This window comes from Aspergillus ruber, assembly GCF_000600275.1.
Source record: "Aspergillus ruber CBS 135680 unplaced genomic scaffold scaffold00025, whole genome shotgun sequence".
Classification (NCBI taxonomy): domain Eukaryota; kingdom Fungi; phylum Ascomycota; class Eurotiomycetes; order Eurotiales; family Aspergillaceae; genus Aspergillus; species Aspergillus ruber.
In genome coordinates this window covers 351480-376736 of record NW_024467321.1, presented here as the reverse complement: position 1 = coordinate 376736, position 25257 = coordinate 351480, and the positions used below count along the sequence as shown (strand labels likewise).

The following is a 25257-nucleotide window of genomic DNA, read 5'->3' as shown; positions in this document are numbered from 1 at the left end:
TTGTTTTCTATTTCTATTCCTATTCCTATGACGTTAAGACAGCTACTACAGTGCAGTCCAGAGAATAATTCTGTAATCCCAGTTCAGTTCATTCATGAGTTACAATTCTATATCTATCGACTGAAGTAACCCCAGAGAGGCCGTAAAATCCAAGACAACACTGACATTAACAGTGGCAGCGATACAATAAAACACGCTGAACGAAATCTAATATGACAAGATGACGGAAATCATGACAAAAATATGAAGAATCATTACATAGACGAAAACCAACCAGCTAGGAAGGTATCATGACATCAGGGAATCGGTTGGAAGAGTTAAAAGGAGAAATGCAGAGAAAAAGAAGAGGCTTAGAGAAGAGGGTTCTGCTGGTACTCAGCGGCACCACCCTGGGGATCTTTCCGGCGCTCGGTGCCGGGGACCTCCTGGGCAGCGGGCTGGATGGTCGATCCCTCGGCCTTGGTGGTGGCCTGGGTCTCGGCCTGAGAGGGAGACTCGGATTCAGCTTCGGCGATGAACTTTTCGGCCTCGAGAGCAGCGATGCAGCCGGATCCTGTTTGATTGCATTAGCACTTTCCCCGGAAATATCGGAGGTAAAAATAAAAAAAAGTAACATACCGGCACTGGTAATGGCCTGTCTATACCGTTTGTCCTGGACGTCACCGCAGGCAAAGACACCCTCGCGGCTGGTATAGCTGGTACCAGCCTGGGTGATGATGTAGCCATCTTCATCGAGGTCGACCTGTTCCTTGACCAGGGCGTTGGCGGGGTCGTGGCCAACAGCGTAGAACAGACCGTTGGCATCGACGACTTCCTCCTGACCGGAGATGGTGTCCTGGACGCGGAGGTGGGTCATGAGACCCATGGGCTTGGCATCACCCAGCACCTCGGTGGCAACAGAGTTGAAGCGAACGGTGACCTTGGGGTGCGCGAGGAGACGGTTGGCCATGGCCTTGGAGGCACGTAGCTTGTCGCGACGGACGAGGACAGTCACGTGGCTGCCGTACTTGGCGAGGAACATGGCCTCCTCGGCGGCAGAGTCACCACCACCAATGACGAAGAGCGGCTTGTTGCGGAAGATGGGCACGGCACCGTCGCAGACAGCGCAGGCGGAAATACCATTTTGCCAGAACTTCTCCTCCCCGGGGAGGTTAAGGCGGCGGGCGTTGGCACCGGTGGCAATGATGACTGCGTCGGCGGTGTGGGCAGGCTCATTGTCAGGGCCGTCGTTGTATTCGGTCCAGAGCTTGAAGGGCTTCTGCGACAGGTCCAGCTTGGAGATGGTCTCTGTAATGACTTCAGTGCCGAAGCGGATGGACTGCTTGCGCATGGCCTCCATCAGTTCAGTGCCGCCAATGCCATCGGGGAAGCCGGGGAAGTTCTCGATGTCGGTGGTAGTGGTGAGCTGACCGCCGGCTGCGGTGCCGTTGGCCAGCATACCTTCATAGAGGACGGGCTTCAATTCCGCTCGCGAGAGGTAGACGGCAGCAGTGTGTGCGGCAGGGCCGGAGCCGATGACTATGAGGAGTCAGCACCTGCGGAAGAACAGTATAATGGGATGTGAGGTTATACGTACTAACAACCTTGGTGTGCACCATTTTGGAAGACGAATTGACGCTCGCTGGCGCCGTAAACGGACTCGAAAGAACAGACGCAGGTGAAGATTTCTGATGCAGAGAAGAGGCAGCAGCCGCGGTCAATCCCAAAGAAGACCGGATGGAGGAGAAAGGAAAACGACGAAAGGCGGAGGAAAACAACTTGACGGTTTCTGTTGAAGGTTTTCTTGGGAGGATAGAGGGGGTTTATAAAGAAGTTCAAGTGGTGAGAGACGGACGGAAATGGAAAAGAAAAAAGCGGAAGAGGGGGGTGGATTATTAAGACGAGGGGCAGTGGAGCCAGAACTTGACAGATTACAGACTAGAGAGTACAGTACTACTATCTGTGTACCGTAGTGATAGAAAAGACTCAGTTAACACTTGAATTCTTCTGGAATGAATAATTGCGCTTCTAATCAAGTCTGGCGAGACCCGGTCACGTGTGTGTGCTTAGCAAGCGGTGCGGGCGAGACTTTATTAGTATGGTTATAGAATGGAACCACGCTAGATTGATAATCCCGGTCATCATCATTGCATTATCTGATCTCATCAATCGTGTCACGTGCAGTATACAACACAAGCTTAACGCCGAAGAAAAGAAGGATATAAAAAGAGAGGTTACAGCTTGAACCACTTCCTCCTCTTCCGCCCCTCCTCCGATGCCGGTCCCGCTCCCACATCCGCATCACTATCCGAGTGGTCCTCCACCTGCCCATGTTGATCTCCATTATCGTAGTTTTCCCCATCCGAATTGACTTCGTCCCCTTCGGTTTCCTCTTCATTCTTATTCTCCTGACTCGGATCACCACCCTTCTTCACCCCCAGCCATTTCTTCCACCCCTTAGTCACTCGCGTCGCCGGCGGGTCAAATTCCAACCCGTCATACCGTAACATCGGAACCAGTAGTTTATATGGTGTCGTGATCCCAGCGGGATCGTTCGGGTTGAGTTCCAGGTTCAACGTGATCGCCAGACCGCCTTCCAGGTTGACTAGACCGCCTATTCCATCGTCATCCCCTGTAGTGTTGTTGGTCGTGCTGTTAGTGTTGCTCGTAGTCGATTTCTTTGACCGTATCGAGCCCCGTCGGCTGGCGTTCGTAGGTCGGCGGAAAAAGGATCCGGTTCCGGGTCTGTTGAATGATTCGGTAGAGCGTGGTGGTGGGAGCGAACTATCGCTTGATGGTGGATAGGGGCCGTCCATGCTCATGCGGCGACTGGCTTTTCCGTTGCCTAGGTTGTCAAAGTCGATATCTTTTGTTGGCGGGCGGTTACGGCTTGAGAGGCGCCGTAGGAGTCCACCTGCCGGTCGGTCCCCGCGCGTTAATGATAATGTCCGTTTGAGTTTTCCCGGGCGATGTTCTTCTTCCTCGTCTTCAATGTCGGGTGTCGCTGGTGGAGTCAAGCCTGCATACGTTGTTAGAAAAGTCAAAAATCAGAAGAAAATAAAGAAACATACCAGGCTGATACTCCCGAATCGAACACCAGTTCCGTCTTGGAATCAATCGCTTGTTATTCCGTGGCTTCCCATCAACGTCATGGCTGAAGATCGGGATCATATCCTCATCCGTGTTCGAGTCCATATGGTGCACCAGGTTGCGCCGGTTGAGCATATCCGACACCATCTCTGTTTCCGGGAAATTGGCAATCGCCGATGAGATGATATTCGGCATGTATCGGTAATCCTTGTCCTTGGGCAGGCCGAGCTTGGGATTCGAATAGAACTGCCCCATTGCAGCCAGATGGACGTCGCCGCTGAGAATGGTGACTCGGATGGACTTGTCTGCAGCAAGGTCCTGGAGATCTTCGATCAAGAATGTCCGTTCGGCTTTGTGGTGTTTGGCGGTCCAGTGGTCGTCGTATATCTCGATCTTGCCGCCGTTTTTGTTGACCAGGCCACCGAAGATACCTGCTTTGCCTAGAGACTTGCGGCTGTTTAAGATATTCTTAAGCATTGCCTACGCCATGTTAGCCTTTGAAACCATTTCTGGAAATACAAGAACTTACCATTCGTGGATACGCAATAGGAATGCTCGAGAGCACGAGCAGATGCTTGACCTCTCCCCGGGCCATCTCCCGATGACATCTATCCCAAATGATGTCGCATGTCGGTTCGCTGAGAATCTCATGGCTCATTCGCTCGGTCCTCTCATCCAGACCCAGCAAAGTTACACCCTTGCCAAGTGGAATGAACAGATTCCGGCTTTGTTCTCTGATATACGGACCCGGCTCAGCTCCCATAATCCAGCTGGGCTCATCATGGTCCGTCTCCTCAATGACAGTCTGGTGCTGGAATAGCAGGTAATACTTGAACGCAATCCGACCCAGACCCGAAATCACCGGGCTTTGCATAAACTCGTCAGGGTACGATCCATATCCCTCAAGGATCTCGTGGTCATTCCACATATTAACCATGGGAATCTGCGATCCCACTAGCGAGAACAACCCCTGAGAGAACCATGCCAAGTAGTTCTCCAGGAACGAGCTTTCAAGCTCTGCGCGGAATTCTGGGTCAAAAGGCATGTTGTATTGATCACTCAGGTCCTTTATCTTGAGCCAATCTTGGAAATGGAATGATTCCGCTGTGACCTTGTCGTTGAAGATCTGGTCGCCTCCACCGATCATTACATGGAACGGCCGAGTCTGATGCTCGTTGAGGATATCGCGCCACAAAGGATCTGGTCCGCAGAACTTGTTGGTATCAACACCAGGAGTGAATCCGTTTCCGCTGTGGAAGGTTATGTTCATCATCTGTGCCTTGGCTGGAACCCAGAATCCCAAGGCGGGACCGTGGTTGATGCGGTATGCGATCCGCTGCTGGACTTCACCTAGTTCGACTTCGATATTGAATCGCCAGAAAGTGACATCACGGTCTGGGTCCGCATAGAGGCGGATTCCAGTCAGCTCTTTATATGCCCCAGCGACTTCTCCGTCCATCGAGTGGACCCGGTTCGCGGGCATTGGCTGCTTGACTCCTTCACTGCTAAAGTCGAGGATGCTGGCGGATAGCTCATAGATACCATCGTCATCTTCCACATGCGACAGATCCAACCCCTCTTCGGTATGCTCCACAGGCTTAACGTACAATGGCCTTCCGTCGCGTCCAAGCTTCATCAGCCCAGCGGTCGGGTCAACGTATTCAGGTGGAAGCTGGGATCCCTCGCCATCACCGTTGACCACGACAGGTGGAGGAGGCAAGAGATCCGTTGGCTGGGAGAAGAGTCGTAATGTTGGTGCTGGCTCATATATAGACTTAGAGTCTTGTGTCACGATCATGATGCTGCCTCTCCATGTCACCTTTTCGAACGGTCCATTGGGTCCGTCGATTTGCACCCGTTTCATTCCTGTGTACCGAAGCAGAGGACCGCTTCTTAAGTAGAGCGATGGTTGGAAGGTTTTGTACGCTGCATCAACTGTTAATACTCCGCTTGGCTCAGATAGAATAGTAAGTTGCTTACACTTTGGCTTCTGAGAAGGCATCTGATAATTCTTTGGTAGTCCTCTGCTTCTCCGACGGTTGGAATTTCCTTCGCCCCACCATGCCTTGATTCTACCAGCATCCAGATGCTGGAATTCGAAATCAGAAAGATTAAGCCTAGCCACGGGTGCATTCTTCCATTCGAACAATGGGGGTGGTGTAGGCGGTGGTATATTGAAAGAAACCGTGTTTCGTTTCGGCTTCGATGGCACAGTAAATTCGCTGGAGTCGTGAGGCGGAGGGTCTTGCACTGCTGAGTCTTTCACGACTGGTTGAGCAGGTTCGGGGACGCCTGCGTTCTGTGCGGGATAGACGCCTGCTGCTGGCCGCTGAGTGTTTGGCATGGGGGCAGAGGGTGCCCGTTGTTTGACTGGCCTTCCTGGAAAGTCGCGCGAGACGGGAACTGGTGCCTGCCTTGGGGCTTGGTTCTCGTCAAGAACGACTCTCCTTGGAGGCACGGATACCGGGTCAGCTTGAGATACAGTCCTCTTGTGTATCATTGGAGTCTCCTGAAGCAATTTTCCATTTACTAATGGCCGCGGCATCGGTCTTCCAGGATGATGACTGACTGATACAGCTCGCCGGGGAGCCTGACCAGCGGGTGCAGGCTGACCAGCCGATGGCTTAACATAACGCATATCGTTACGAGGCACTGCAGCATACCGAAATGAAGAGGGTTCTCTTGTGGTATTGGACCTCTGGATGCGACGTTCCTCCGGAGAGTCACGATACCCGTCAGGAGTATTTGTCCCCAACGAGGAATTGACACTTCTAGTCGTGGACCGATCTAGGATCATCTGCGGCGTTTCGGCTTTGGGCTTTGGAGTCTCCAGAGCAGGAGCCGGAGTAGCAGATTCCTTAGCGGACGCTGGTGCTGGTGAATCACGAGCTTCGCCCCCGGCTTTTTGCTGTTCCAATCGCTCTTTGACCCGCATTTCCGCTTCCATAACTCGAGCCCGTTTCTCTTCTTTGCTGATTCCATCCAAAGCCACTTCCAGTTTCTGTAGAGGAGACCGGTCCGAAGCCCAGTCACGTCGCCGCTCTCTGGTCGAACGGGTCGTGTCTGATCGACTCAACGGCGATGCTTGCTGGGTACTGGGGTCCATCTGTGGTGAGTGTTCCCTCGCACTTTCGTCCTGCGGTACAGCGGGCTGTGGTAATGGTCGTATGCTCAGCGTAGTATACTCGTTCTCCGTAGACTCGGGCTCGGGCTCGGGCTTGGGGGGAAGTGGTTTATCGTCCCAATTCGGAGGCACATTCCTAGACCTCGCGGAGAATGAATTGGATGACCGATGGCGCCCATGAGCTGTTGGTGCTGGGTATCTTCTGTAGGAGACCGTTTGGGATCGGGAGGCCTGGGCCTGAGGCCCTCGAGGATGGTAGGCGGCATCTCCCTCATAGCCATTTTGTCGTCTGCTTGATGGTAACCGCTCCACTCCGTTATTCTCGGTCCCTTGCGACGGTATAGGATGTCCGCTAGTGGCATCTGCAAGTCTTCGGGAGGCGGCTGTTGCCATTGTTTACGAATGCGATTCTCGCCGCGGGGAATTCGTAGATCTGGATTATCGCTGCTCAGTTAACACGTATTCTTTGATTCTCGAGTAGCTGGACATCAAGCAGAACTGATGCGAGATATAGGGGATATACATTAGTCCCGTGTCGACTCTTTAATCGGCTATTAGTGTTGTCGCTGCTCTCAGCTCTGGAGCATCACTATTAAATAGGCGATGAATATATACTCCGACTAGGATATACAAAGGAAAAATAAGGTGTATAAAGGTGAATTATATTCAAGAGTAAGAAAAGAACAGAATTCAAAAAAGATTAATTAAATCGCAAGGATAACACGAGATGAACGCGAAAAGGAAGAGGAAAGAAAGAGGAGCGGTTTGCGACGAAGCGATAAGAAATAGTATTCCTGGTGGCTGGTCACCCCAGCCCTCAGCGTTAAATCTTATTTGCGGACTCGGTCAGACGGTGTGGAAAATGCTCTATTATAAGAAAATTGGAGAAATTCTTTCAATTGTGAGCAGTGATTATTCTATCGACTCGATGGTGGAGAAGCGCAGGTTTATTCATATCGCGCGGCTTCATCTGTATCTGTATATTCCTTTCTTTGACTAGCATTATACTGGTAATATGGAGGCATCGGAATATATCACATCTGCTGCAAATCTCCGAGGGAAATAATTATCGAATTTATCTATTCACTGCTTCTTATAGCCGTATGGTGCCTTCGCGTGCGTCATGGCACCTTTCCTGGCATAATTTGGGCTAATGTCTTCCGCGAAACGACATGAAACTTAGTGAGCAAGTCTGGTAAGTCATCGCTCATTCTGTGCTCACCACGTCCAACATAGCCAGGCAAACACACCAACCAGAATGCCTCGAACCAGCAGTGGAGGAGTCAACAACGTCTTACAAGCATCTCGGCTGTACTGGCATGATCAAGTCCGACACGCCGTCGCCCAATACGAACATGGCATTCCACTGGTCTCTCGCCTCGCAAGAGCTACTAAACGTGTTCCATCAATTCCGCTCAACTGCGCACATCATTATCATATGCCATTAGATGTTTCCTCATCGAATTGGGGGGAGGGGGTTTGTATTTGAGAGCACAAGCAACCTGGGAAATCTTCGAAGGAAGCGGCGTTGGCGGGAAGCGAAAAGTGCGAACTACTTCTCTTCCGATTGGTACCCAGCGGCCAACACCTCTGTGTTTCAGAAACGATGCTTTCTCTTCTGTGTCGAGTTAAAAGAGTGATCCTGGCTTGCAACGCAATATGATTGGTGTGCTTGTGCTGGGATGGCTGTATATCTTTTCCATTGAAATGGTGGAGCGAGGATCGTAGGAAAGCTCTACTTTGGTGTATATAGACTCACGAGTGGAGATAAGAGCCTCTGAAATTCACGATGCGATAGACATCGGTGATGTTGACGAGAATGCGGTGAGATGAAGGTCTGCAACCACATCCTCCAATCCAGGTTGGAAATCAGCCATCCATCAAGACGACAAGAATGTCTTCATATCTCTTTGGTCAGTAGCCATTGATGGTGAGCAGAAGTTGAATATACGACGAAAGAAAAACACCAACATTGCCGTGTCTTTATTGACTCCCCAGACGAGCGTTGCAGCTCCTCATCGACTTCTGCGCATTTTTTGAGATACAGAACCAGCTTCTTACTGCTCTTGCTGTGGTCATCATCTTACCAACACATAACTCCTATGTGAGACCTGTTATTCTACCATCGCTAGCCGCAGAAGATTGTATAAGGCTTCCAATGCTCAAGGATCTGGATGCGGATGTGCCGAGCAAACAAATTCCGTATTACATGGCTTTGAGCTGCAACTTGGCGACTAGGCGATCAGGATTTGACTGGACTGGGATTGCTTTTCCATGCAATCCAGAATGGACAAGCCCTATCACCAAAGTTACCACCCCTGCTCTGCCACTACTTGATCAAACTATCACGGCATTCTTGAGAAGCATTGGCTGGGTCACGGGTAACTATAAGACAACCCGCCAGAAAGCATCTACTTGGACAAATGGCTACGGAATGAAGAGGGCGGCGCATCTGAGCCAGAAACTAATCCCGACACCATTAGCAATGGTGATTATTGTGACGGCAACACACTGGACGATCGAGTCAGGGAAATTATATAAGAATGGGCTAGCTGAAGTTGAGTGGCTGCCATTCGTAGTTGCCATTGGGTTGAATAAGTGCCAGGGTCTATACAATTCAATCATTTATTAGTCTGAGTCATGTTAATGTACGAGGCAGCTTAATACACAACGTCTAATGTCCAATTGGTGATACTACTATTGTTTTCCTGAGTACATGTGGTCTGATGGAATGCCCCAGATATTCCGTCAATCCACGCCGTACTGACGTAGTGTTCTCCGTTCCGAACTCTTCCAGCTTCATGCATTGATTAAATGTTACGATTGACCGGTAGTCCAGCATTTTTCGCTTGCTACGTCAGTTTCATATGATGAGGGTCTCGAAGGACTCGATGCAGGACATTGTGGCGGATACATTGGACAGTGCATCTGATACGAAGCCAGTCGTACATCTACCATCTTAGTAAGAAAATCACAAATAAGGCAACTACAATTACTGAATAGTGTATAGTGCAAACTCCAAAGAGTACCGCGAAGCTCTCGAGTCTATTATCCAGGCCGATGGGCCCAGTGCTGAAGCTGCTGCATCCATACTTCAGGAACTGAATGAACTGCTTCCTCCAGAATCCGCTATTGAGCGTCGAATCGAAAGTCTTGAGCACATTTTGAAAAACAATCTTATTGGAGAACACACCGCGAATGCTACCACTGTCCTGGATGGTTATCAATCAGGAAGGCTCAAGTATGTCGCCGGTCACTATTACGTTTTTCGAGACGGACAGATGCTTGCAGGCCCGAGGCGTCCGTTGAACTTTGATGAAGAAAAAATGGTTTTCGATGAATTCGGCGGCCCAATTGGTCTATGGATTGAATTTGTAGGTTGGCTCAAGATTTCCTCCGCTGGTTTTGGTAGGTATTTGGATATGAAATTAATGCATTCTATATCCAGTGCGAAGACCTGCCGTGCCTGTTGGGTTCAAATACTGCAAAATTCCGACACAATACCACGGAGTGTGATACTTGCTAGACTAATAAATATCATTGGCTTCTCAGGCAGTTCTCAACGAGGGTCATTTGAAGAGAGGGTTCATGCATTGATCCAAATCTTTTGGAAGATGTAGCACTTAGCGCACATTTGTACGCAAACACTCGGCGAAATTTAGCTGTCGACCAAATGCTCTATCATTATGTAAAATTCTTAAACAGGGGGATACTAAACCTCCTTAGCTCTACGAATTCGGTCTCTATGCTTTCATGGTGGGGTTCAATAGGTGAGATGCCTCCATAGGCCGACCAGACACCCCGAAGATGAGTTGTTCCGCTATAATCTGGACGATGGGTGCGCATTTTGGGCCAATGGCGCATTATAGATGGTGGCAAGGTGCGAGATGTAAATTTGATATCGACAGAGGGCGTTGTAGATGTATACTGTCAAAACTACTGGTATAACTCACTGCTATTTACACTAGGGCTATCGCTATTTGACATTTTCCGGGCAGTTGGTGAACGGAAATTGACCTGGGCAAAAGCCTATGTGAAGTCTCGCCTGTCTTACGAACGGCTGTATAGAGAAATGATCAATTTCTTTTAAGTAGGTCAACGCTGCTCTTAGCTGGCCAATGTTCTTTTCAGCAGAGGGTCCTACACCTCCCATTAAACACTCGGACAAAGTCATTGAATATACTAGCCACCTTAGTGCAGAACAGGAAGAAGCCGATACTGCTATGGAGCAATTGCGAAAGGCTGTGGGCGTAGGGTTAGACGGTTGGGTGTCGAGCGATGATTTTGAAGCTTCCAAGGAAAAGGCGTAGGAAGTAAAAGCCAAGCTGCTGGAACCGTGCTATCATCACCTCCAGAGGACTAAACTTCAGGATCATTTTCCATTTAATGACTTTCACGAGGAGGCCTGAAGTATTTTGTCGGATGGCTTGTATATAGAATGGCATTTTTCCTAATTGAGTATGGCACTATACCCTTTCTGGTAAGACCTTTACTCCATAATACAAGTATAGAGATGCAAGACACCGGACAAATGTCCTCTCTGTGTTTTCTAAAAGGGCATATGATATTGTACACGATATGCATTGTATACCCAGAGTAAGCCTAACAACAGGAATATTGCACGCAAGCAGCCAAATGCTGCGCCTCGATTGAAAACGTGTCTTCGAGCCATGACTAAGCCCGACGAGGCGTACCCCTGGTAGAAGATCCGGGTCAAAGAGGCTCGTTTCGAAGAATAACGAAGAGAAACAGGGATCAGTTAATACTCGCAAGGCGAATTCCCGTGGCTGCTGATATTGGATCTGTTAAAAGGCAATAAAAGAAAAGCACAACTGTCCCGGCCGTGTCTGGCGGTGTTCATCCAACGATCCTAATTCCCCGTCGCATCTGATCTCTTTCATCTTCCACTCTTCTCCTCCTTCTTCCTTATTGTTCCCCTGTCAGTCTTAGAGAATAACTTCTTCTATATATTTTAAACTAATTCTTTCTGTTATCTTTCCTGCTGGATAATTCCCGGCAGTTCATGGCACTCTTACTTGTCTGAACTCGTCTCGCCTCGGAGAGGCAACCCTCCCTAAGACCTCGAATCTCAACTCGAATTACAACCAGAATATGCGTTTTCTCACCAGCGCAGCAGTGGCCTTGGGCTTCTTGTGTTCGACTTCTACCGCGAACCTCCAACCCCGTTCTCACGATACCCATGATTTCTTCGCTCTACAACTCGATGAGTCCACGTCGCCCTCCGAAGTCGCCCAGGCGCTGGGTGCCCGCCACGAAGGCCAAGTAGGTGAACTACCAGGCCACCACACCTTCTCTCTTCCAAGAGAAGAGAGCTCGAATATCGATTCGCTGTTGCGAGATCTACAATCGCGGAGAAAGTTACGGCGGCGATCGGGAGATGGCGCCTCGTTAGGTAAAAGGGAGGATGGCTTGGATGGCATCATGTGGTCACAGAAGCTGGCTCTCCGGAAACGATTGGAGAAAAGAATGCCTCCGCCGGTAAATCAACCGAGAAGCTTCTTCTCCAGTAAGGCAGATGCACAAGCCGTTCAGACTCAGCAAGAGGTTGCAATGGCCCTTGATATCACAGACCCGACCTTCACGGACCAGTGGCATCTTTACAACACGGTACAGGTTGGACATGATTTGAACGTGACGGGTGTTTGGATGGAGGGGATTACCGGCCAGGGTGTTATTACAGCTATTGTCGACGACGGACTAGATATGTACAGCAACGACCTCCGACCCAACTACTACCCCGAGGGTTCGTACGATTTCAACGAAAAGACCCCCGAGCCCAAGCCGCGCTTGTACGATGATAAGCACGGCACGCGTTGCTCCGGTGAAATCGCGGCAGCTAAAAACGATGTTTGCGGTGTTGGAGTCGCTTACGACAGCCGAATTGCTGGCATCCGTATTCTGTCCAAGCCGATCGACGATGCAGACGAGGCGGCCTCCATCAACTATGACTACCAACACAATGATATTTACTCGTGCTCCTGGGGACCTCCTGATGATGGACAGACCATGGAAGGCCCTGGGATCATGATCAAACGGGCCATCGTGAATGGTGTGCAGAATGGTCGGGATGGAAAAGGATCGATCTTCGTCTTTGCTGCTGGCAATGGTGCTGCATCAGACGATAACTGCAACTTCGACGGGTACACTAACAGCATCTACAGTATCACGGTGGGTGCCATTGACCGCGCAGGCAAGCACCCAAGCTATTCCGAGTCCTGCTCCGCGCAGTTGGTGGTCGCGTACAGCAGTGGCTCTGGTGATGCTATTCATACCACCGATGTTGGTCCCGACACGTGCAGCAAACTCCATGGTGGAACCTCCGCAGCGGGCCCGCTCGGCGCCGGCGTAGTGGCCCTTGCTCTCAGTGCTCGTCCAGATCTGACGTGGCGCGATACTCAGTACCTGATGCTCGATTCGGCTGTCCCGATTCACGAAGACGACGGCAGCTGGCAGGTTACGAAATCTGGACGGAAGTTTAGCCACGACTGGGGCTACGGCAAGATTGATGCATACTCGATGGTCCAGAAGGCCAAGACCTGGGATTTGGTGAAACCGCAGGCTTGGTTTAACTCTCCATGGCTTCGCGTTCTTCACGAAATTCCTCAAGGCGAACAGGGCCTGTCTAGCTCATATGAGGTGACTAGTGACATGTTGAAGAAGGCCAACATTGACCGATTGGAGCATGTCACTGTGACCATGAACGTGAATCATACGCGTCGTGGGGATCTGAGTGTGGAATTGCGCAGTCCTGAGGGGATCGTCAGCCATCTGAGTACAGCTAGAAGATCCGACAGTGCTCCAGTTGGTTATGTTGATTGGACTTTCATGACTGTTGCTCATTGGTAAGATTTCAGTTCTCTCCTTTTTCGCTCTTTCAGACTAACTAGTCCTCAGGGGTGAGTCAGGTGTTGGAAAATGGACAGTGATTGTCAAAGATGCCAAGGTCAACGAATACTCTGGGGAGTTTGTCGATTGGCGATTGAATCTCTGGGGAGAGGCCATCGATGGAACCAATCAGCATTTGCACCCGCTCCCAACAGAACACGATGATGACCACACCATCGAAGACGCCATTGTGGTCACGACCAGCGTCCAGCCTCAGCCCACCAAGACCCAAGTACCTGGCGAGCCCAACGAGGCCGTCGATCGCCCTATCAATGCCAAACCCAGCGAAACACAGGATCCCGCAACAACCACGATTGCATCCCCGGATCCTCGACCCCCCATGGAAACTGAGTCCATTCCCACCAGCACACCTGTATCTGAGAGCTTCCTGCCATCATTCTTTCCTACCTTTGGAGCTTCGAAACGCACACAAGCGTGGATTTACGCTGCCATCGGCTCCATCATCGTATTCTGCATTGGCCTCGGTATCTACTTCAATATGCAACGGCGCAAACGCGCGCGTGACAACCCTCAGGACGACTACGACTTTGAAGTCATCGAAGACGAGGATGAGTTGCACGCAATGACCGGATTCTCGGGCCGTACCCAGCGCCGGGGTGGTGAGCTGTACAACGCATTTGCCGGAGAAAGCGATGAAGAGTTGTTCAGCGGTGATGATGAAGGACCGTACCATGACCACAAAGCACGAGAGACAAATAGCGAAGAGCGTTATGATGAGCCAGAGAAATGATACAACTACCTGCATCACGTTCGGTGGTTCTGAATAGTTGAATTTCTGGTTTTACTTTTGGTATCCCTTCTTTGAATATGAATTCGCTTGCGAGAGTGGAATAATCAGTACTTGTATATACACACTATGAAACTTGAAGCGTGGATAATGACTTCTTTTCCTGTCCAACACTTGATATGATGACCTTTCGTAACTTGGAAGACAACGCCTCTTTGAGGTTCACGCTGTCTTAAATGCGTTGTCTGACGGTGAAACCTTATAGCCCGAGATGCTCCTTGCGAGTGTTATACGTTGACATCCTAAAACAAGATCCAGGACTAGCTTGAACTAAAAAGTCTAAATTTTCTGCTCAAGAAATCTGTAGAGGTAGGTAGAAGGTACTCTGTAGTACAGAGTAGTGAAAGCAGCCCTTTTGGCGTTTTTTTAGGCAATTCTTGGCATTCCCGGCGATGACGCTGGTCTCCACCAATCCATTTCCCTCCGCAACATCGTTGCTATCTTTCCCTTTCCCAGCTAATACTACCTCCACGTCATATTCTTGAGATCTCACATATCTAACCACTTAGGCTCTCTTTCAAGCAAGTGACAGGCCTGTCTGATCCGCCAGATTAGCATCTATCGAAACCCCCTCGATGGATCAGCACGACGATTTCGACAGTGTTTCGTGGAGAAACGACCCGGATAGCGACAACTCGCGTCCGACTACCTCCGGGACAGATACAGAAGAGCAACATGGGTTCAAATACGACGTCAATGGCAAACAGAGAATGAGTTCGGCTCACGACGAACCGCAGGCCGGGGCGTTGGCCGACGCTATCGACCTGGCAGGCATCGGTGACGGGGTGCTTGAATGCAACGTCTCATCACCTTTGAAGGAGAATGATGGAACGAAGGATGCATACGTTTCGTATTTGGTTACTACGAATGTGAGTGCTGTTCTATCTTGTTTCTGTTATGGCTTGCATGACCTTAGCGATGGTTGCCTGTCTAGTAAAGGGATTATGGATGAAAGTACTGACGAGATGACCGTATACAGACCGACTTTAAATCCTTCCAGAAACCGGAATTCTCGGTGCGCAGAAGATTCACCGACTTCTACTTCCTATACAAGACACTTTATCGAGAGTACCCTGCCTGCGCGGTTCCGCCGTTGCCTGATAAGCACAAGATGGAGTATGTGCGGGGAGACAGGTTCGGACCTGAGTTCACCACCCGGCGTGCTTGGTCCCTGCATCGATTCCTCAAACGCCTGACACTGCATCCTGTTTTTCGTCGAGCACCCATATTGACAATATTCCTGGAATCGCCGGACTGGAATGCGCATATGCGACTGCGATCATCGCGCACTTCCCAGGGCTCATCGGAGACTGCCGGGGGAGCAGGGATCTTTGATAACTTTACGGATACCTTTGTCAACGCATTCACCAAAGTGCACAAGCCAGATCGCCGGTTCATTGAGGTCCGGGAGAAGGCGGACAAGTTGGATGAGGATCTCAACCATGTCGAGAAGATCGTGGCCCGGGTGGCTCGTCGCGAGACGGATCTGGAAACTGACTACAACGAATTAGCTATGCAGTTCCGCAGCTTGGTCAGTCTCGAGCCGAACGTCGAGGTTCCATTACAGATCTTCGCAGCTTCGGTGGAGGAGACAGGGCGGGGACTCAAAACGCTCAAAGAACATACGGATCAAAACTACCTAGGCTCGTTACGAGACATGGACTCATACATCACCTCTGTCAAAAACCTGCTGAAGACCCGGGAGCAGAAACAACTCGATTTTGAAGCTTTGGTCGACTACCGCAACAAAGCGGTCGCCGAGCGGGACTCGCTGGCCGCCAACCCATCCTCTTACTACGCCTCCAACCCACTCACCTCTTCCCCGGCCTCCTTCATCCGCTCCAAGATGGAAGACATGCGCGGTGTCGATCATGAACAGTCACGACGGGAACGAGTGCGCAAGTTGGAGCTGCGCATTGACGAACTTACACGTGAAGTAGACTCTGCTAAGACGACATCGGAGATGTTCGATGAGGAGGTCGTGCGGGAGGTGGCAGACTTTGAGCGGATCAAGGCGGCTGAGTTCCGGGATACGCTGGGGGAGTTTGCTGCCAAGCACATCGATTTTTATCAGGGGGCTATCAACACGTGGGAGCGATTTGTCGCTGATATGGAGGATGAAATAGAGGGGAATCCCGAGGGAACGGAAGGTAATACAGAGCGGTAGTTGAGAGGGAGGTTGACTTGCATTCCCCTTTGCTAATCTGATATTTACGATTGCTTCTTGGTGGATTGGACAATGATTTGCTTGACATCAATGGCTGTAATGATGATATACTATAGTTTATTTCAGACAATTTCCATACCCGGTACATATCAACTTTTGTTCATCCTACGTATTAGACGATCTTAGTCGTAGGACCAGACTACACTAGCCTATCGGAACAAGAAATGAACCCAACAGCCCACTAATCTATTGAAACCGATCCTTTTTCCGCTGGTACTCGGCACATTCGAAATCCACCGAACTGGGATCGCCCCGGGGCTCCAGAATAGCCGGGTCCAATGCCCGAGTGGTGAGATGCCTTGCACGTTCCTGACCAATTAATCACCATTTTCTCAAGTCATCATATAAAAATAGAACACAAACCTCACGATAGATCTGATTAGCTGTCTTTGTAGAAGATTTCCCTCCGGCTGTCAACTGGAGATAGATTTCGTGGTCATAGCCGATCATGGACGAGGAGGATCGGGCGAAGTTGGCGCTGAGGGGCGGTTCGTTGTCTTCTTTTTTCGACTTGGGGTTGGACTGAGGTTTTGATTTCATTGTAGCTGCTGATGACGAATTACCGGTAGAGGGAGCCATAACTAAAGGGTATGTATTATTACCCCTTGGGGGGGTATCCGAAATCACGAATAGAAAAGACCCTGAATTTCGCACTTCGCTCGTAGCGTGAAATTTCTAAACTTATGTATCCCGCAGGCAACCAGATAATCGCACTCCATTATTATCCCTTTTTTGCCTTTTCGAACCTGACAATATGGCACTGGCACCGGCAAGGCTGAGATGAGATGTGAAATGAAACCACCCCCGTCCAATATCGAGGCTGTACATACATTGATTGTATTGTACAGGGTGAGGCGAGCCCGCAAAGCCACGCTGCAAGATATGTATCGGGACTCCGGTATGCAGGTCTAGCCTGAAACCCAATTCAATCGATTCCTCTTTGCATTAGGATTATTGTGTGCCTGTTGATTGTTGTCGCTGCAAGGATCTCCGTTATTGTGGCGGAGTTTTGAATGCGGGTATAAATATAGGGCCAAGTTTGGTAGCAATCAAGCCGAGAACGGCTATCCCGGGGAATGCCGTGCTTGAGGTATTGTTGCATTTTGGTTTTTAGGAGTGTTGGAAGTTTTGTATTTTTTAGTTACCTGCTGGTATCTGTGGACGTATTGGACCTTGCCCTTAGTGCCAAGGAGAGCCCAGGGGATATTGCAGGCCAAGCTATCTTGGTTCAGTATACCTAGCACACCGAAGATATGAAAAAAGGTATCAAAAGCAACCATTTAATCCCAGCCTTTGCGCCCGGCTATACAACTGGGATCGCCCACATCGGGAGTGCTTTGTTTTAGGAAATATGGACTAATTAACAATCTAAGTCATACAATAGGCCACGGTGGATGGAGATAATAGGACGACTGAGAGGCAGTGTTGTTATTTTATGTGTCGTTGCTAGTTACCGGGAAAAGAACTTACAAAGTCTCGGAACCCGGAAGCGATTCTTGATGGGACGGTTTAGATCTCTGCTGCACCGAATTAGCAATTGTGATGGTACTGAGATGTCTGGTAGAATGTCAGATCGAGGGGGTTGCTTTGTCTATCGACATTCGATCTCTTCTCCAGTACAAATACCACTGGGTTCAACTGAAACAAGATATTTCATTTCGGTTTGGATAAAAGATTCGTTCATCCAAACAGATCCCCAAAGCATAACAAAGTCCTCAACGTTAATGGAAAGACACAACGTCTATACCCACTGATTTTTACCCAACATCCAAACTGAGCCGCCAACAAGATAGTTCTGGGACTGGATAGTTAGCGAAGCGAGGAGTTTAACTCCGATTTAACCTTGAACTTTTGATAGTCTTGTTGAAGATGTCACGGCCGAACCTGTTAGCATGAAAAACTGAAAACGACCCCCAGGCCAATTGAAATACCTTGCAGAGGGACCCAGGTGGCTACTCTTTCTCAATTCACAATTGGAACTCAGTTGAAAAACGAGCTTGCCCGTTTCTTGCTCATGATTTGGTGTTGAAGCAATGAGGTCTTCGCTATCCCCAATTAAAACCCATGCAGCAGTGGCTACATTTCTGGGAGGATCCTCGACAAACATGTTGAACTAGTTTGAACAGAACCTTGCAATTCTTAGGTTGTATAACGTATCTCTGCACTCTCTGAAGCAAGACAAGACAGTGCCGATCTTTGGACAGGTGAGTCGGCGAGAGTAATCCTACTTCTTCGCTTTCGGTTGCGCATCTTCTCTACTACGGTTAGGTCGACTGAGGAAAACCACGCATCTCTTATTATACCGGAGGCTCGTGCAGGGACACCCCTTATAAAGCGGATAGGCTGCCAGGGGACAGTCCTGGTCCATGCAAAATAAAATGCTTTCATTGGATTTGGATCACATAGTTAGACTGTCTGCATCATCAGTGTTATACAGATTTTCGTCATCAATCAGTACACGTTGTTTAACGTTGCTCAACAACATGAAGGCATTAGAAAGGCGTAAATCATGAGGGCCATAAGAACAGTCAGCGTGATCGACAGGGAAGAAGATGGTTCCAGCTCGTTTAGTTCTTCTACCGAATGAAAGATCAAACGGTCCGCAAAATTGAGGAAGGGCAAGCGGTAAGAATCGGAGGTTTATGAAACGGTGCTCAAGTATAACAGCAAGTAAAATATGCAAGACCTGTGGGCAAAGATTCCATATAAATGTGCCAGCAAGCTGACAAACTGTCCCACGTTATCACCTGGACGGACCTTCTCCCGTACTTTTCTTCCCTTATTCTTTACCATGAACAATGGCTGCATTGCCTTCTGGGTTATTTTTGCAATCGCTGTCTCTTGGTGTTCAGAATTCCAGATTTTTTTTTTTTTTTTTTTTTTTTCACAAAAATGATGTTAACATCGACAAGTCAGACGTTGCGTCCATGGGACAGGCCTTAACAAGAACTGTGGTCTGAAGCGCGGTGTTTGCAGTTTGTTTGCCTTGACATTTCTTTGCAAAAAAATGCCGTCCGTCTGGAATCACAGAAATTCCATAGACCCAACAGCCTAGGTAGACCTCGTGTGAGTATCTTTCAACATGAGTGACCATGGGCTCGTTTTTTTCTTGGATTTCTTAGAGCAACGCTTCATCCGAGTATGGCCACCATACCCGTAGAACCGCCATCTGGACCAACACCCGTATCTGACGGTAGCGCAAGAGCCTCCACAACCTTCTTTCGTAAAGATCGCCTATCCATGACACGAGTCGACTAGCCAAATTGGTCCCAATAGGAAATTCAAATCGTCCACGTCCATCGAAACCTTCAGCCTTGACGTGGAAGTGTCACGTCCTAAGACCCAGATAGGTCCACAGACAAGACTACTTAGACAAGCTAGCTCTCGGAGTGCAAGTAGCACTTGAGCCCATATAGAAGGTGCCGATTTCTTTACGGAACGTTTCAATATCGAAGCAGTTGTCGTGAGACGGTGAAGGAAACAAACCCAAGCGCTTAAAGCCTTGCAAATAGAGTCGAGCGCTTTTTTTTTTTTTTTTGCAGGGAAGCGCGATTCCTGGCCGAGACACACCAAAACTTTATTCAGCTCATCTTTAATGTACTGAGTACCAGCCAAGGCTGACGCCGCTGTCACAATCAAAATTGTCTAAGTAGCTCGAACTCTCGTTCCTTGGCGTCAGCACAGCGTAAAATTTGAGCCATAGGCGTGACAGTCAGTTTTCCAGAGTGTTTTGGGACTTGTTGCAAGGGCAGGATGTACATTAGCTCTTGCTCATAAAATGATGCAGCGAGATGGAAGGGTCACCTACGGCAGGTTAGTATTGTCACTGAACTCGCCAAGCGTGCTCACCAGGACAAATAGAGGCGGAAAACGCGTAACTTTGCAAGAATTTGGATATGTTGACGAAATACATAGAAGGAAAAACGTACAATAGTAGGCAGGGTAGTGAGAATGGAAGCAAGTACTATGAGGCCTCTAGTCATAAGATAGTAGTTGATGGTAAGCGGTATGCAGTGGCACTAGTTTGTACTATGATTGGCTGATTCTAACAATCATTCATTGTAATTGCATATTAGTTACATCATGGATACACAGTATCCAAAAGAAAGAAAGAGTCAAAAGTGAATCAGAGTAAGAATGACTGAAAGTAAAGAAAGGACAAAGGACAATCGTACTATTGGTACTCTGTATGCAGAGTCACAATGATACCTATACCGCCCAGTGAGGGCAACCGAGAAGTCGTCTTCAAGCAAGGCGGTAGGATTTTTGCCGGTTTGGACGTTTTATTTAACAGCCCTTCGGAATCGTCGCAGACAACGTACCATCGCGATGCGTCCTGTTGCTTGTTCAGCGCTTCGTTTGTGCGTCCGTTCCCGGTGCCGACCTGGGACGTTTGTCGTGCAGAGAAGGGGCTTCGTCTCGAAACTTGACCAAGCCCCCGAGATCTACGATGTTGTTTGTGTCGGAGGAGGCCCTGCAGGTCTGGGCTTATTGGCGGCGCTGCGTATGCTTGATTGTCTCTTCACTAATATATGGATACTGACTGCGGTATGTAGGGGCATCGTCCGCGACCTCGAAACTCCGGGTAGCCCTCGTCGAAACCCAGGACCTCCGCAAGGCCCGCACGTGGAATTCCGCACCGCACGAGTTCTCCAACCGGGTTAGCAGCTTGACACCATCGTCTGTGTCTTTCTTGCAGCGGATTGGTGCGTGGGACTACTTGGATACCAACCGCGCACAGAATTATCAGGAAATGAAGGTGTGGGACGGCGAAACTGGGTCGCGGTTATCGTTCGACTGGTCGATGGAGACATCGCCATTTGAAGATCTCCGCACCGTTGCGACGATGACGGAGAACGTTAACCTGGTCCGCTCGCTACTTTTGCGGATCGAGAAGTCCGGTGACGAGAACCTGTCCATCTTCGGCAATTCGACCGTCTCGTCCATCGAAAACGGTATAAACTACCATCCCGATGGGCCTAACCTGTCGGCTTGGCCCGTCCTCTCTATCTCCCCAACCCAGCAGCAGCAGCAGCAGCAGCAGCAGCCGTCACGGATTGCGGCAAGACTTCTTGTGGGTGCAGATGGAATCAACAGCCCTGTCCGTCGCTTTGCAGATATCAACACGGATGGTTGGGACTACGGCCGACAGGGCGTTGTTGCAACGCTAGCCCTGTCAGAACCAGACCCTACTCCGTTCCCACTAGGCACGAGAACGGCATTCCAGCGTTTCCTGCCGTCACTTGGGGGTCCAATTGCCCTTCTCCCGCTGCCAAACAACCACGCAACCCTTGTGTGGTCAACCACCCCCGAAAACGCAGCGTACCTCAAGTCCCTTGCCCCTAAGGCCTTCATCGCCATGGTAAACGCCGCCTTTCGTCTCGAAATGGCAGACCTGAAATATATGATGCGCATGGAGCGTCAATCCTCCACCTCTGCTGCGGACACAGAAGACCTCCATGAGAGCGAACTCGTCTGGCGTCTACAGCACACGCCTCTCCCATCCCACATCCCACCAATGGTCACAAGCGTCCAAGAAGGCAGTGTTGCCTCCTTCCCTCTCCGCTTCCGCCACGCTTCCACCTACGTGTCGCCGCGGGTTGCGCTGGTCGGTGATGCAGCACACGTCGTGCACCCGTTGGCCGGCCAGGGTCTCAACCTTGGTCTTGGCGATGTGGCATCGTTGTCGAATACCATCGAATACGCGGTTACCCACGGCATGGACGTGGGCGACATCCTCACGCTGGAGCGGTATAGCGCGGAGCGGTACGGTGTTAACGCAAAGATTGGGGGCGTGTGTGATATGCTGCATAAGTTGTATAATGTTCCAGGACAAGGACCTGTCACTTGGGCTCGTAGCCTCGGCGTAGAGGCTATTGAACGGTTGCCCCTGGTCAAGGCGTTCTTGATGCGCAACGCAGAGAGTTGATATTACTTGTACAATAATGGATAACAAATGTAACTGTAACTTCATGCAACTGTATTCACCGAGCTAAATGCAATCTAAACCGGGTATTGAAACTTTTATTTTCATGTCTTCATTTTTTGTCAAGCCATTAAATACCAGCATCCTCTGTCTTAGTGCCCTCCAGCTGCTGCACAAGGGCATCCACATTTGACTGACTCTTCCGCGCAAGGCGAGCCTTCACCTCATCGACCAGCGAGGAGAGGTCCACCAACACACCTTCCTTCTCGGGGTGTCCTTCCTCGAGACCCATCTCCTTGACGCGAACTTTGCCGTTGGCAAGTTCATCTTGGCCCAGGATGATGCCGAAGGGAATACCGCCCTGTTCGGCGGCCTTGAATTGTTGGGGGAGTTTAGGTTTGACCTTGTAGGAGAATTCGGCCTGGTGTTGTTAGTATTGGTGTCCCCTTGCTCTTTCAACGGGAGGTTAGGAGAGACATACCTTGATATCAGCGTTCCACAGAGTCTTGCAGACGTCCATACGCTCCTTCAACATACCGGTGAAGCCCTTGCCGCCAAAGGCCATCACATAGACATCCACCTCGCTGCTGCGCAGGGCCTCGGCGCGCTGCTCGCGCTCAATGCGGGCCTTGGTGATGGAGAAGATACGGTCAACACCGAACGACACACCGACACAGGGGATGTTGGCCTTTGGCTGGAACATGCCGACCAGGTTGTCATAGCGGCCACCGGCAGCAACACTGCCAACACCCAATGTGGGGTCGTTGGAGCGGTCGTCGTCTTCCAAGTTACCAGACTTGGACTTGTCCTTCTTGCCAGTCTTTTGCAATTTTTGGGCTTCGGGGGCTTCCGAGGATGATGTTGGGAGGGATGTCTGCTGGATGGCTGGGGCGGAGCCTTCCGTGACAACTTCGTAGATCACACCGGTGTAGTAGTCGAGACCACGGGCCAGAGACATGTCGAAGGAGATGCGGTCGAGGACGCCAAAGGCCTCGAGGTAGTCCATCAGATTGGTCATTTCCTCCAGACCGGCCTTGGCGAACTCGTTTGCGGTCAGGGCTGCGTCGTTGAGCAAGTCGTTGAGCAATTCCCGTCCTCCCCTCCGGACCACATAGGTCTCAATTTTGTCTGCTACTGCACCGTCAAGACCTTTCTCCTCGACCATTTCCTTGCGCACGTCAGCCCAGGGCATCTTGTCCAACTTGTCGACAGCACTCGAGATAGGGCGGATCTTGTCCGATGGCACTCCGCAGACTTCGAAAACTCCGTCGAGGATCTTGCGGTGGTTGGTCTTAATGCTGTAACGTCCCTGCCAACCAAGTCCCTCAAACACCTCGGTGACGATCTTCAGAACCTCCGCATCCGGAACCATGGCATCGAAGGAACCAGCAATATCGAAATCGCACTGGTAGAACTCACGCATCCGACCCTTGCTGACAGCAGGCTGATCCCGACGGTAGACCTTGGCAATGTGGTAACGCTTGATGCTGCGGACGTCGGGGTTCATGGCGAGCCACCGGGCAAAGGGGACGGTCAAGTCATATCGGAGCGAACAAATCTCTCCACCCTGGTCCTGAAGGTCGTAGATGAGTTTCGAGTCTTCGCCATACTTTCCGGCCAGAATCTCGCGCAGTTCGAAGACGGGGGTGTCAAGAGCTGTTCCACCGTGACGCTTGAAGATATCGGCGATGGTGTTGAAGATGCGATCGCGGAGGAGGGCGTCGGAGCCCGACCAATCCTTCGTGCCCTTGGGGGTCTTGAGATTGAACGTGTTCTTGTTGTCCTTCGGCATGGTGTCTAAAGAAGGCTTATCCGAGGAGTAGTAGCGACAGGGGGGTTGATTACAGGAGGGGCGGTGGTTGTGGTGGGGGATCCTGGTGGGGTGAATATTCTTTCTCTGGCCGATGACGGTTGTTGCTGGGCTGGTTCTACTCGGGGAACAGCGATAAACGGACCGTTGGGCAGGGCGCAGAAGAGAGGATAGCGAAGTCTTCATCCACTCGATTGGATGCAATTGGTAGAATAAATATATAGGATGTGCGCAATCTCATGTGTCAAACCGTGACTCCCTTGCTATTTTCTTGATCATGACCACCAAATTAAGTTTGTTTCTCCGTTCCGAGGTAATGGAGCCTAGCCACAGCTTTAGCCTAATTGATATTGTGGCTATATTGTATGTGGCGCAGTTACTGTACTTGTATATTAACTGCATTGACATCCTCAATCTGGCCAATAGCCAGTTCTATCCATTCAGTGCTCGAGTGAGCATATATCCTGTACAATTGAATATTGAGGCATGCAAATGAAACGATTTGAGCTGTTAGGGACCTTTATTATATGACTACGGTATAGGATATGATCAACAGAGAATGTTGATTTAGTGTCAATGGTGTATACACCAGGCCTTAGAACTGGCAGCATCTGCAACTAGTGTCGCTCTATTGATACCAGCGTGACAAGTGCACTAACATATTAAGGAGTGAGCATTAACTTCAAATCGAGCCATCTGTCACAACCTGGCTTCTCTCGTATCGTACCTAGGGTTCTAGTTGTATTTCGAGACAGGACACTTACCCTAAGTGTCGTCTTAAGGTGTTCGGCTACTTCAATGACCATCCAGGTCCAAGCTGTGACGCCTCAATGGGTATATAGCCCCCTCCAGGCTCCGTAAGGCATTCAGCAAGTAGAATCGATAAGGCAACGAATAGAGAAACAAGGCCAACCCAGTACGTATACTGGGTTGTTGGTTAAGTGTGGACGAGTCAGAAACTAGGAAGGTAACCAATGTTTGATTAACTAGATTGATCGCGAAGAACTAAGTACATGAATGAGTGTCCTTTATATCCTTCACTTCCTACCATCTGGTATACCATCTGAGGTAGGGTTATGGTCGCAGTATACCATTCGTATACCATTCGTGGTCGAGCAATGGTAGGAGGTCATATGACTCATACGCTGGTTGAATGAAAGTCGAGATGGATTAATAGTTGGTCCGATTACCGAGGCCGACAGATCCCTCATATACGGGCACACACACACTCGTTTAGATAGCCAAGCACTCATTCTATCATCTATGGTGTTTATAGATATCAATGTCACCCTCCGTGTAATCTAAATTTCCTCTTCATATATAGCCTCGTGCAGCCCGGATAATCGACTCCCCGACTTCCCCGACTCGGAGTTAACCGCCTTATTGG

At 49.9% G+C, this 25257-nt stretch overlaps 9 protein-coding genes across 9 annotated transcripts; 4 read left to right on the top strand and 5 right to left on the bottom strand.

Annotated features, from left to right (window-relative positions):
• Positions 1-350: 350 nt before the first annotated feature.
• trr1 (thioredoxin-disulfide reductase TRR1) lies at positions 351-1598 on the bottom strand (the record flags this gene model as incomplete). Its single annotated transcript, XM_040780354.1, has 3 exons — positions 351-553; positions 619-1518; positions 1577-1598. The coding sequence occupies 3 exons, from the start codon at positions 1596-1598 to the stop codon at positions 351-353; spliced, it is 1125 nt and encodes a 374-aa protein (XP_040636482.1).
• A 615-nt stretch (positions 1599-2213) lies between these two features.
• EURHEDRAFT_379920 (uncharacterized protein) lies at positions 2214-6586 on the bottom strand (the record flags this gene model as incomplete). Its single annotated transcript, XM_040779224.1, has 4 exons — positions 2214-2998; positions 3051-3549; positions 3599-4995; positions 5050-6586. 4 exons carry the CDS (start codon positions 6584-6586, stop codon positions 2214-2216), a joined length of 4218 nt encoding a protein of 1405 aa, XP_040636481.1.
• Positions 6587-8195: 1609 nt separating this feature from the next.
• Positions 8196-8825, top strand: EURHEDRAFT_461978 (uncharacterized protein; the record flags this gene model as incomplete). The annotated part of the gene is made up of 1 exon (XM_040784769.1): positions 8196-8825. A coding segment is annotated over one exon (630 nt), but the record flags the coding sequence as incomplete, so codon positions are not given.
• A 238-nt stretch (positions 8826-9063) lies between these two features.
• kexB (kexin kexB) lies at positions 9064-13850 on the top strand (the record flags this gene model as incomplete). The annotated part of the gene is made up of 4 exons (XM_040779223.1): positions 9064-9155; positions 9204-9601; positions 11214-13056; positions 13109-13850. The coding sequence occupies 4 exons, from the start codon at positions 9064-9066 to the stop codon at positions 13848-13850; spliced, it is 3075 nt and encodes a 1024-aa protein (XP_040636479.1).
• A 632-nt stretch (positions 13851-14482) lies between these two features.
• EURHEDRAFT_404951 (sorting nexin-4) lies at positions 14483-16074 on the top strand (the record flags this gene model as incomplete). Its single annotated transcript, XM_040780353.1, has 2 exons — positions 14483-14776; positions 14887-16074. The coding sequence occupies 2 exons, from the start codon at positions 14483-14485 to the stop codon at positions 16072-16074; spliced, it is 1482 nt and encodes a 493-aa protein (XP_040636478.1).
• A 246-nt stretch (positions 16075-16320) lies between these two features.
• EURHEDRAFT_461810 (uncharacterized protein) lies at positions 16321-16674 on the bottom strand (the record flags this gene model as incomplete). The annotated part of the gene is made up of 2 exons (XM_040784750.1): positions 16321-16443; positions 16498-16674. 2 exons carry the CDS (start codon positions 16672-16674, stop codon positions 16321-16323), a joined length of 300 nt encoding a protein of 99 aa, XP_040636477.1.
• A 3789-nt stretch (positions 16675-20463) lies between these two features.
• Positions 20464-22063, top strand: EURHEDRAFT_532765 (putative ubiquinone biosynthesis monooxgenase (Coq6); the record flags this gene model as incomplete). The annotated part of the gene is made up of 2 exons (XM_040787234.1): positions 20464-20638; positions 20691-22063. 2 exons carry the CDS (start codon positions 20464-20466, stop codon positions 22061-22063), a joined length of 1548 nt encoding a protein of 515 aa, XP_040636476.1.
• A 127-nt stretch (positions 22064-22190) lies between these two features.
• EURHEDRAFT_404947 (histidine--tRNA ligase) lies at positions 22191-23852 on the bottom strand (the record flags this gene model as incomplete). The annotated part of the gene is made up of 2 exons (XM_040780352.1): positions 22191-22481; positions 22542-23852. 2 exons carry the CDS (start codon positions 23850-23852, stop codon positions 22191-22193), a joined length of 1602 nt encoding a protein of 533 aa, XP_040636475.1.
• A 1001-nt stretch (positions 23853-24853) lies between these two features.
• On the bottom strand, positions 24854-25133 carry EURHEDRAFT_415169 (uncharacterized protein). Its single transcript, XM_040782616.1, has one exon. It carries the CDS (start codon positions 25121-25123, stop codon positions 24908-24910), a length of 216 nt encoding a protein of 71 aa, XP_040636474.1. The 5' UTR covers positions 25124-25133; the 3' UTR covers positions 24854-24907.
• Positions 25134-25257: the final 124 nt, after the last annotated feature.

Coding starts and splice junctions, on each gene's coding strand:
- EURHEDRAFT_415169 (XM_040782616.1), bottom strand. CDS start 25,123: ATGAGTGCTTGGCTATCTAAACGAGTGTGTGTGTGCCCGTATATGAGG.